Below are 12139 nucleotides of genomic sequence, written 5' to 3' on the forward strand. Positions count from 1 at the left end.
GATCCAGGTCCAGGAGAGGACCCTGGGAGGAGTAAGAGGAAAGATGTAAGGAGGCTGTCAAGGTGAGAACCTAGAGATGGGAGGGATGGCTGGGGTCTAGGTGGGGCTTGGAAGGGGTCCCAGCCGGGCAAGCTGAGGCACCATGGTGGGGAGCAGAGAAAGCACACTCCCACACCAGGCAAAGCCGACACTGGTAAACGCCAGCCACTGAAGTTAATGTTTTACCCTTAAAAATCAAGTTGAGAATCACTAGGGGTGTACACACCACATTTTGCAAAATGTTGAACCGATTCATCTCCAAAAAATATAAAAAGCTTTTGGGTAACATTTGAGGAATTTTTGAGACTTTTATGTTCCCACGACTAGTTCATAAATAAAATATACAACTTAAAAAGCGCACACACTCTTGTAATTGCTGAATGAAAATACCAAGCACAGAACTGCTTTATCACATGTTTTGCCAGTTCTTCATGTTTCTTCAACACTTGACTTTTCAAAAACAAATTTTCTGGAAAATGTTTTGTCTTTTACACTTTCTAGTTTTTGCTGGATCAAGATATTAATAAAAATAAACAACTTGGGGGAAATTTGGTGAGTGTTGGCATATTTGTAAATATCAGGATCTTTAAAGAAAGACAGTTTCATGGTTTGCCCTTAGTTGCCTTAGGGCAGCGCAAGAGCCCTGCATGTAATGGCTCTTATGCAGAAATCCATTTATGGGAAGTTAAGATGGGTCGTACCCAAGTTCAACCAGAATATTGAGGTACCAAAAGCAACACTGATGCAAACATATTTAAGGGAATATATAAATGATAAAAAATGTAAAGTGAGGCATAGTAACTAAGGGGAAGCACTTTAGGGTCAGACAGGTCTAAACCACTAGCATTACAGTATCATGTAGTAGTATTTATTGGTGTTAAATACTAGCATTATGAAGTTAGTGTGAGGATTAAATCAGATGTCATATAAAGGATGTAAGGAATGTAATGCTAAATATATTTGGGATACTATTCTAGTATGAAGCAGAATAAACTAAATAATAAGCTTCTTAGAAGCCTGAGAGTTTTCATAACTTTGCTTTGAGGAGTTTTGATTCCTGGCACTAATTTCCATGTAGGCAGGTGCTTGTTCATTCTTCTAGGTCAAGGCTGACCTAAGGGATTTTGAATAGCTCTAAATCAACAGCTCTCAGAGTGTGATTCACTAACTCCAGAAAGTCCCAAAGACCCTTTCAGGGAATCTGTGTAATAAATTTTCATATTTTTATGATTTCAAAATTTCCTGTTTTCATAATAATTGCAATGATAGTATGTCTAACTTTGTTGATAATAGCAAAATTAATTTCTTTTAAAAAAAATTTTTTTTTTCAACGTTTTATTTATTTTTTGGGGACAGAGAGAGACAGAGCATGAACGGGGGAGGGGCAGACAGAGAGGGAGACGCAGAATCGGAAACAGGCTCCAGGCTCCGAGCCATCAGCCCAGAGCTCGACGCGGGGCTCGAACTCACGGACCGCGAGATCGTGACCTGAGCTGAAGTCGGACGCTTAACCGACTGCGCCACCCAGGCGCCCCAAAATTAATTTCTTAATAATACTAATTGTCTAATAACTATTTTTGTTTCTCACTATGACATTTGCACTGCTGGTGCAAAAGCATTGGTGGGGAACACTATTGATACCTTAGCATGAATCAACACAGTGGTACCAAAGTTTACTGTTATCAGGGTGCCTGGCTGGCTCAGTTGGTAGAGCATGCGACTCTTGATCTCAGGGTCATGAGTTCAAGCCCTACATTGGGCATGAAGCCTAGTTAAAAAAAAAAAAAGTTTACTGTTATTCTTCACTACCATGTGCTCACAGGAAAACAAAAACACACACCTAGTTTCACTTAGGAACGTTCTGATGAAGCAGTACTTTTATTAAATCCTGAACCTTGAGTATAAACTCTTTTTAGTATATGTGCTACCAAAGTAAGCATGTACACATTTTTTAAAATATTCCATGTCATGAAATGGGAAGTACCCATAAAGCACTCTGCTGCATACCTAAGTACAATGGTTGTCTTGAGATAAAGCACTTGTACTACCAGTTGAGTTATGAGCTGAACTAGCCATATTTGTCGTGAAACACGTTTTTCACTTAAATGGATGACTGACAAATTGTGGTATTTAGGTGTGCGTATCTGGCAAATGTTTTCTCAAAAATTCATGAAGCAAGTCTGTTACTTTAAGGAAAATAATTGATAATACTGTTAGCAATAATGAGATTGGAACTATTAAGTGGAAATTAGAATTTTGAAAACCTCATATCCACCTCTGTGAGCTTGATAGTTTGTTGATGCTTAAAGACTTTTCTGATGAGATCAGTGATTATATTAATGACTGTGATTTTTAAAATATAGTATAATGACATATTACAATATTTGGAAGATCTGTATAACTCAGTGAACCGATATTTTCCAAATGACCAATATATGCTATTATAGAATCAATCATACATGGGTATAAGATACATTCAAAACGAAAGATAGATCAATGCATTTCCTTGATATGGTTTTAGATTCCACATTGCAACTAACCTTTAAGAAGCTATTACTTGTTGGGGCGCCTGGGTGGCTCGGTCAGTTAAACCTCTGACTTCGGCTCAGGTCATGATCTCACAGCTCCAGCATCAGGCTCTGTTCTGACAGACAGATTCTGTGTCTCCTTCTCTCTCTGTCCCTCCCTGGCTTGTGCTCTATCTCTCTCTTTCAAAAATAAATAATAAACATTAAAAAATAAAGAAAAAGAAAATTATAATTATTGACATACATTAAAAAAATAAGCTATCACTTGTCGAGTTTTGGTGTAATAGTAAAGAAAAATATCCCAGTGATCTATAAGAGCTATTAAAGTATTCCTTCTTTTCCCAACTATATCTTTGTGGAACCAGATTTTTTTCACATATTTCAATCTAAACAAAATGTCACTACACTGAAAGGAGAAGCAGACATAAAAATCCAGCTTTCTATTATTAAGTCAAACATTAAAGATATTAGTAAAAAAGAGAAATAATGCCATTCTTCTCATTTTTTAAATTTGGGAATATATATCTATTTTTCATAAAATACATTATATTAACATGTAACAAATTTATTTTACGTATTTTTAAATTTTTGAAAAACTTTTATTTTAGAGAGAGAGAGAGAACATGAGCAGGAGAGAAGGGCAGAGGGAGAGAGAGAGAATCTTAAGCAGACTTCCTGCTCCACATAGAGCTCTACACAGGGCTCAATCCCACAGACCTAGGATCATGATCTGAGCCAAAATCAAGAGTCGGATGCTCAACCAACTAAGCCACCCAAACACCTAAGTATTTTTTAATAAATTTAAATTTTCTCATTTTAATTTTTACTATGTAAGTAAATATATATCAAAACCTATATAAAGCTTTTTGAGATCTTCAATAATTTTTAAGAGTGTAAAGAGGTCGTGAGACCAAAAACTGTAGGAACCACTATTCTAAATAGTTCTCCAAACTTGAGCTGGTCTCCTTTGTTTATTGAAAGACAGTGCTTAGGACAAAACTACAATAGAAAATCATCACCTTCTAGTTCATTTAGAACATTGTTTAGGAGAATCTTCAGGAGCTAGAGTTAGTTATAATTTGTCCTCACAGTAACAGGTAAGTCTAATAGAGTAGGGCCATTGAGTTCAAGAAAGGCAAGTCAGAGACCTTTCAGGAAAGATAGGCTGCCAACTCTGCATCAAGGAAAAATAAAGAGTTGACCTCACCTCCCTTTTTTTGTACACCTATATGCCTACATGCTATTATCAACAATGTAGATATTAAAGTTATATGCTTCATTAAAAGCGTTCAAAAGATTTTCCCCCCTCTGAAACTCCTTTTGATTAGGAATCCTGTTTGCTCTTGATATGTGTGTCTCTATAAATAAATTAGGGAGAAACTTGTCCTTTTGTAATTAAAAAGATAAAAGAATTGCAGTTGGGTCTCACCAGGGGCCCACAATTTCTGCTCAAGAGGGCATAATAAAAAGTGTTACAACTGGGATGCCTGGGCGGCTCAGTGGGCTGAGCATCCGACTCTTGATTTCAGTTCAAGTCATAATGCCATGGTTGGTGGGGTCGATGACATGCATCGGGTCTACACTGGCAGTGGGGGAGCCTGCTTGGGATTCTCCCTCTGCCTTTCTCTCAAAATAAATAAATAAACTTAAAAAAAAAAGTATTAGAAGAGTCCACTGCTGCTGGACTAGTACCATGATCAACTTCCTAAATTTAGCTCTAAGATCAATGTGGGAATCCCTCAGTTGTCTGCCTCCTTTTCAATCAACAAGCAAACAAAGCCAGACTTGAGGTTCAGTCTGAGAGTAGAAAGTCATGTATATACCTGAATATTGATGAGCTCTGAAGTTAATAAAGAATAAAAACCAGGAGAATCCATTTGACCCATTTCAGCCTCTTGGTGTCCTGAAATTTCCGTCTCACTGTGATGAAAAGAATCAAGGTATGATCTAACTCAAAAGAGGGTTGTTATTCAAGAGTAAAGGAAATAAATAGGGACCTAGTCTAGCTTCAGATGGGTTTTTTTTCTGAAAATAGACAAGAGCATCACCAGTGAGGTCAAAGCAAGAACTGCTTGGAGTCTCCCCGTAGGCTCTTCAATTATTGTTTTGATCATTGCAGGAAGCTTCCTGTTACCATTTTCTATATCCACCCAGGCCATCTTGGTCAAAAACTACTATTTATCTTCCTCGAGACTTCTCATGCGTGAGGAAAGTAAAGAATAATGATCTACGTGAACCCTGGAGTCAGCCTGCCAGGATGTGATCTATTGTAATGATCTAGGCAGAGAACACCTCTCGAGGTCTCAATTTCCTCCCCGTAAAATGGAAAGAGTGACAGCACTTTATAAGGTTCTTGTTAGGACTAATCTAAGATAATGCATACAAAGCATTTAGCACAAGACGCGGAACATACTAAGTACCTAATAAACAAAAGTCATTATCACGGCGATTCTTTGCTTCATATTCCCATCTGTGAGCAGTTTTTTTTCCCGTTATTTCTCAACATAACTCTTTCTTTCGGGGCTGTTGATCTCGGAGGCCTCTGGTCCTTCATATCCCTGAGTCATCATCATTAAAATGCCGGATTTCTGAAGTCATTCCTCCCCCTCCTGCTCGCTAGGGCTCCCTCTCCTGACTGCTTAGCTTTGGTGAGGGCCCAGACCTAAATTCCGTGACCACGAGTCTCTGTCGAGACTCGGCCTTGGAAGAACATCCCCAGTCCTCTTGAAGACCACCTGAGGTTCGACAAAACTGATCCCCACCGGACTCTGAGAAACGCTCCAGCCCAAGAGTGGCGCGAGCCCGGAGGCGGGGCCTCGCACGGAGGTGAGAATGAGGCCAGGGGCGGGGCTGTGCTCCGAGGTGAGCGCGAGGCCACACCCGAGGTGAGCGTGCTGTGGGCGGGGCCACATCCGATGTGGGCGCGAGGCCGGGGGCGTGGCCGCGCCGGGGAGCCGCCTGAACCATTAGGGATGCGCCAGCCGCCTCCCCAGGCGGCGCGCGCAGCCGCCCCCGGGCTTGAGGCAGCGCAGGGGTTAAGGTCACCGGCGCCACCTGGGCGCCGCTGAGGAGACCCGCGAGCCGGCGAATCCCGCGCGGGCGCGGCGAACAGGTGCCCGCGCGCGTCAGGCGCCGGCAAGGGGCGGGGAGAGGGGGCGCGGCCGGAAGCGCGGGGCGGGGTGCGGCCGGCCCGGTGAGCGGGAGGAGCCGAGGGAGGCAGGAAGGAGTTCGCCCGGCTGCGCCGCTCGCGATGTGGAGCCGCCGCCTCGGCGCCTGCAGCAGCCGCCGCCGCCGCCGCTGCTGCTGGGGCTGCCGCCGAGCCGAGGGACATGGAGCGCGGCTGCAGAGAGCGGCCGCCGGCAGCAGCAGCAGCGAGCGTCGCAGCGACAGCGGAGCGCAGCCCGCCCGGTGAGGCGCTGCCCGGCCGGCGGCGGCAGCGGCAGCAGCAGCAGCAGCAGCAACAGGGCGGCTGAAAACTCGGCGGCGGCGTTCCTCGCAACCTCCCCTCTCGCTTCGCCGCCCCCCGGTCTTCCCTTCCTCAGCCTTTCCCTTTCCCACCCCCTCCTCCTCCCTAGCGCGAGCCGAGCAGCTGAGCCCCGGGGGCGGCGGCGGCGGGGGGGGGGGGGGGCGCGTGCCGCCGGCGCGGGGGAGGGGCGGGCCGGCGCGCGCCGCGCCCAGGGCTCGCGGGGACCCGAGGGGCGCGTGCCGCGGCGCGGGGCGAGGCGCGGGGCGCTGGGCGGCGCGGCGGGGCCCCTCCCCCCTGCAGCCTGGCGCGCGCCGGCCGGGCCGCACCGCTGCGGGCTCCGCGCGCGCGGGCCATGTCCGCCTTCTGCCTGGGCTTGGCCGGCCGCGCTTCAGCACCCGCGGAGCCGGACAGCGCCTGCTGCATGGAGCTGCCCGCAGCGGCCGCGGACGCAGTCGGGAGTCCAGCCGCCGCCGCCCTCATCTCCTTCTCCGGGGGCTCCGGGGAGCTGGAACTGGCGTTAGAGGAGGAGCTGGCGCTGCTGGCGGCCGGGGAACGGCCGTCCGACCCCGGGGAGCATTCTCAGGCCGAGGCCGGGCCTCCGGCCGAGGGGTCCGGACTGCAGCCGCCGCCCGCCCAGGATCCCGAACTGCTGTCGGTGATCCGGCAGAAAGAGAAGGATCTGGTGTTGGCGGCCCGGCTGGGCAAGGCGCTGCTCGAGAGGAACCAGGACATGAGCCGGCAGTACGAGCAGATGCACAAGGAGCTGACAGACAAGCTGGAGGTGAGGACGTCCCTCGTGGGATGGGTGGGAAGCAGGGAGAGCCCTTTCGGCCTTGGGCAGCTTCAGCTTCGGGAGCCACCCACCCTACTCCTTCCTTACTCACCCTGCCTTAACAGAAAACCACCTGGAGGGAGGGGTCGGGTGGAGGGTTTCGAATTATCAGACCAGGGCAACATTGAATCCACCTGACTTCAGCAAATGGGTCCACGCACCGCCCCAGCCCCGCTGTGGGCCATTCTATATATGTACTGTACACAGCGTCTAAAATAGAGCTTACAGTATGACTAATTTATACAGCGCTGAGGTGATGTCTGCACACAGAGAAATGAGAAAGTCGGGAAGCATTTAAAATATGCTCCAGGTTTTCAGAGTAGTTAATCTCTAATCAGGGTGTTAGCCTTAAAGCCTTCCAGTTTTGGCGTTAAGGCCTCCAGATGCCCTTGTCTTAACTTCCCGGCAGCTCAGAGTTGTGGGAAACAAGTGCCCCTCAAGGAGCTTTATATAGCCTTCAAATACTCAGGGATTAGGAAATGTGGTTCCATTGCAGAAATCAGGCAAGCCTGGGCTCGGCATGTGACTGTTGGTAGTGGATTTAATTTGGACCTCGGCATTTATGTGTATTCTGTATTTAAACAGTACGCTTTTTTTTTTTTTTTTTTTTTGGTCTTCTGGGCCTCATTCATGCGATTCGGTGGCCAAATGCAACCCATGAGAACCATGTTACTTTAACTATTATAAATACTTCTTAAAGTGTGTAAGATTTCTGCCAGTTTTCTGTATCAAAGTCTTTTGGAGCTATGCCTGTTTGTTTTCTTGCCCTTTACTGGGAAAGGGCCTTTAAAGTGGTATGGAATGCCAGCCTTTGTAAAAATTAGAGAGCTTTTTTTAAAAAAGGGGGTGGGGCATCTGTGGCATTGGAGACTAGCTTATTTTTTTTCTGCCTGTACATTTACTGTTGTTACCCAGTTTGGTTGCAACCAGTTCTTTTTATTCTTAGTTACAAGGGAATAGTACAGTCCTGAATAAGGTCTGAAATTGACCCTAGTCTGCTTCCATATCACTGCTGCTGGTTGAACAGTCAGAATATAAGTCCAGAAACTTTTCTATAATAAGATTTAAGTGTGTGTTTGTAGTCTAGGGATGTATCAAAAGTAAATCAGGGAGAAAAAAGGAAACCAGTTGAGTGCCCTGTAGTTCAGTTGGCCTGTTAACTGGGTCTGCCAGTCGATGAACTCCTGAGATACCTCTCTGAAAAGTGGTTTGTGAAACCTATAGGTAGACTGCCAAAAAGCACCCAGTGAATTGAAGTGTTTAGTTTTCACTGGAAGTAGAGGTCTAGAAATAAAAGGGTGTTTTTTTTTAAAATGGGATTTAGTTACATGACTCTATATAGAAGTACTACTGTAGAGATTTATTCTTGTGATTTGAAATTCCTTCAGTGAGGGACTTATTGAAGAAACATTGTTATCAGTTTGATTAGTGATGGATTTCTGAGTAATCCTGAGTGTGCAGTTACACACACCCTGGGTTCCATGTGGAGCCCTTATACATTTCTTCACAAAGGAAAAAGATTTAAAAATTCTATAACAAGAAGGGTTCTATTGTGAAAGAATAAATTACCTTTGACTTTTTGCTATTGACCAAACAGATGGTAATAAAATATTTTAAAGCTCTTAAATTAGTTTTCAAAACCATCATTCCTCTACAGGTCACCGTATTGAACTCTAGCGTATATTTTAATTTCTGGGGGCTGGTTGCACAACAGTGTGAATGTACTTAACACTAAGCTGTACACTTAAAAATGGTTGAGGTGGTGAATTTTATGTTCTATATACTTACATTTTAAAATTTTGTTTAAAAAGCCAAATATAGGGGCTCCTGGGTGGCTCAGGTCGTGATCTCGCGGTCTGTGAGTTCAAGCCCTGCGTCAGGCTCTGTGCTGACAGCTCAGAGCTGGAGCCTGCTTCGGATTCTGTGTCTCCCTCTCTCTCTCTCTGCCCCTTTCCTGCTCATGCTCTGTCTCTCTCTGTCTCAAAAATAAATAAACGTTAAAAAAATAAATAAAAATAAAAAGCCAAATATATTGATTGTTACTGAACATGAGTATTAGAGGGTTCAGTTATACTATTTTTTTCAAGGTATATTTCAAGGAAGATTATCATGAACAATTTTTAGTTTTTTTTAAAACACATTTAAAAAGATCCCATAAAGATATTGTCATTAGTTCCTTGTTAATTCTTACTAATATGAGAGAGACAAACCTAATAGAGGGTGATTCATTTGATACCTGCAAGTGAATTTTCCTTTCAGCATAAATTTTTTAAAATATTTTTTTAAGTTGATTTTGAGAGAGAGAGAAAGAGCACAAATGGAGGAGAGGCAGAGAGAGAGGGTGAGAGAGAATCTCAAGCAGGCTCTGAGCTCTCAGCACAGAGCCCATCGTGGGGCTCAAACTCACGAACCATGAGATCATGACCTGAGCCAAGATCAGAAGTCAGATGCTCAATGACTGAGCCATCCTGGTGCCCCACCTCTATATTCTTTAAGCAGCCTAGATTTTAGCATGTCTGCTTAGGGACAAAATACTTTATAAAGTTTAACACTTCCATGCTATATTTTCAATTAAATTAAATACTTAAGGGTAGAAAACTAGCCTTTTAAAAGCATTTGTAATTTTCCACAAACTGTCAGTGGAGCAAACACATTTTCTCACAGGTTGGTTTGAAAGATTAACACTTGAGGGGACTCTGAGAGAATGTTGGTTTCACTGTTAAATAGTGAGACTGGTCTTGTTTTAATCCCCTCTGTTCCCTTATTCAAAACTGCCACCTTTCTAACCTCAGGACCAATAAGCCATTGTTAAGATTTTTTTCTACCTATTTGTTAATATTGAATACCTTTCCAGTTCTGTGTGCCAAACCTAAGATTTTGTTTTGTCATTTAAAATATAAAGTACTTGATCTCATACTGCTCTCTTATTAAAGGCACACTCTTTAAAGTCTTTAATGGCTTAAAGATTAACATAGAATTTTTTTGGCTATATATCTCGTAGGGTTAAAATGAAGATTCAATTTAACTTAAAATACTGGAAGATTGTGGTCATTTTTTTCCACTCTTAAATTGACTATATTGTATTTTATTCATTCACTGAATTATATTTTCATATACTTAAAGTTCTAAAGTTATTTTATTAAGATTTATTTTTTAAAGGTCTTTTTAAAAAATTTATTTATTTATTTTGAGAGAGAGACAGCGTGAGTGGGGGAGAGGGAGAGAGAGAATCCCAAGCAGGCTCTGCACTGTCAGCACAGAGCCCAATTCGGGGCTTGAACTCACAAACTTGAGACATGACCTGAGCTGAAACCAAGAGTCAGACACTTAACGGGCTGAGCCACCCAGATGCCCCAAGATTTTTCAAAGTAATCTGTACATCCAACATGGGGCCCAGATTCACAACCCTGAGCCCAAGAGTCACATGCTCCACTAACTGAGCCAACCAGGTGCCCGTAAAGTTACTTTCTAAAATTTATTTTTTCTGCACCTACAGTGAGCCCTTTTGCTTTTATATCTTATATCCAGCCAGGTCCTTAGTTTTTTTTCTGGAACATGAACTAAGACAGTAACTCAGATTTATATACTTTTTTCTTCAGTATTTTATTTATTTAGTTTCTAAAAATACTGTTTTTAACATGCAAGATCCCCTTTTTTCCTATTCCAGCTGAGAGTGGATTATCTCTTACTGCATGCAGAGGTAGTCTTTTACCTCAACTACATTTTCCTTTTCCTTCTGCAGGTCAATTCTTAGGATTCTAATACAATTTTTTTTTTTTTTTTAAGGGCAGAACAAATAAAATGAAAGTGATCACCTAATGAGAGTCACAAGTAGATTTGGGGTAGGCAAATCTAGAGCTCCTTATTTGCATACAGTGTTTGGTCCACTTAAAAAAAAATAGTACTTTTTCTTTGTATTTTTCAAGAATCATATCCTGGACTTATGACAGTGGTGTTGCTTTTTTAGCTCTTGGTGGAAATCCATTTTCAGTAACAACCAATTTTAGATTGGTTAATGATGTTAACTTTTTATTTTTTCAGAGTTTTAAATACCTTTTTTTTTTTTTTTTAAGAATGGTTTCAGATGGGGCGCCTGGGTGGCTCAGTCGGTCAAGCGTCCGACTTCAGCTCAGGTAATGATCTCACGGTTCATGAGTTCGAGCCCCGAGGCAGCCTCTGTGCTGATGGCTCAGAGCCTGGAGCCTGCTTCGCATTCTGTGTCTGCCTCTCCCCCAATCACATTCTGTCTGTCTGTTTGTCTGTCTGTCTCTCCCTCAAAAATAAACAGAAAAAAATTTTAAAAATGGTTTCAGATTTACAGAAAAAATGGAAAGATGGTACAGAACATTTGCATATGTTCTGCACTCAATTTCCTCTGTTATTAACATCTTACATTATCATGGTATACTTGCCATGATTAAAAATCCATTACTGATACACTGTTAACTACACTCCTTAGTTTATTCAGATTTCCTTAGCCTTTATGTACTGTGTTTTTCTGTTCCAAGATTGCAACCTGGATACATTACATTCAGTTTTCCTATCTTCTTAGTCTCCTCTTTGCTGTGGTGCTTTTTTTTTATGTTTGTTTATTTATTTATTTTGAGAGAGAGTGAGAGAGCGTGTGCTTGAGCTCAAGGGAGAGGCAGAGAGAGAGGGAGAGAAGAATCCCACTCAGGCTCCATACTGTCAAGCCCAGAGCCCGATGCGGGCTCAATCTCACGAACCATGAGATTATGACCTGAGCTGAAATCAAGAGTCGGATGCTTAACTGCGCCACCCAGGTGCCCATGCTGTGGCACTTTTTTAGACTTAACTTGTTTATGATGACCTTAACAGTTTTGATGGTAACTTTTCTTCTTTTGTTTATTGAGGTATAATTGACATTATTAGTTTCAGGTGTAGATATTAACTTTAACACAGGAATAACACATAATATCTAAAATGGCATATAACATAACGTATAATCCCTGACCTCCATACTTCCTAATATGCTGCCTAGAGTTTACTGGTTAATTTAACACTTAATGAAAATACAAATCTAGGAAACCTTTCTTTTCTGTTATTAGACAAAAGGCTAAATTCTTTCTGTACATTAATAGGAAAGTCTTGACTGCTTTTTTTCAGTGTTGGGAAACCTGAATTAGGAAGTTTGTCACATGACCAGAAAAATATAAGGACAGAATAAACTAATCAGCACCACCTGTCGCAACCCCTCCCCCAACTCCAAGTGGATTGGATTGTTTTAGTTGCTTAGTTGGGCTGTTCACTAAC

General features: G+C 43.0%; 1 protein-coding gene across 3 annotated transcripts in view; it reads left to right on the plus strand.

Annotated features, from left to right (window-relative positions):
- Positions 1 to 6327: 6327 nt before the first annotated feature.
- BICDL1 (BICD family like cargo adaptor 1) overlaps positions 6328 to 12139 on the plus strand; it is a 105289-nt gene continuing 99477 nt past the window's right edge. Inside the window, exon 1 of one of the 3 annotated variants that reach the window (XM_047827680.1) lies at positions 6328 to 6814. In XM_047827680.1, coding sequence (XP_047683636.1) covers positions 6386 to 6814 — 429 coding nt within the window. In that variant the 5' untranslated portion in view covers positions 6328 to 6385. The remainder of the gene's footprint in view (positions 6815 to 12139) is intronic. The other 2 variants (XM_047827679.1, XM_047827681.1) reach the window with 2 other exon arrangements.

Source organism: Prionailurus viverrinus, chromosome D3, assembly GCF_022837055.1.
Source record: "Prionailurus viverrinus isolate Anna chromosome D3, UM_Priviv_1.0, whole genome shotgun sequence".
NCBI classification, from domain to species: Eukaryota; Metazoa; Chordata; class Mammalia; order Carnivora; family Felidae; genus Prionailurus; species Prionailurus viverrinus.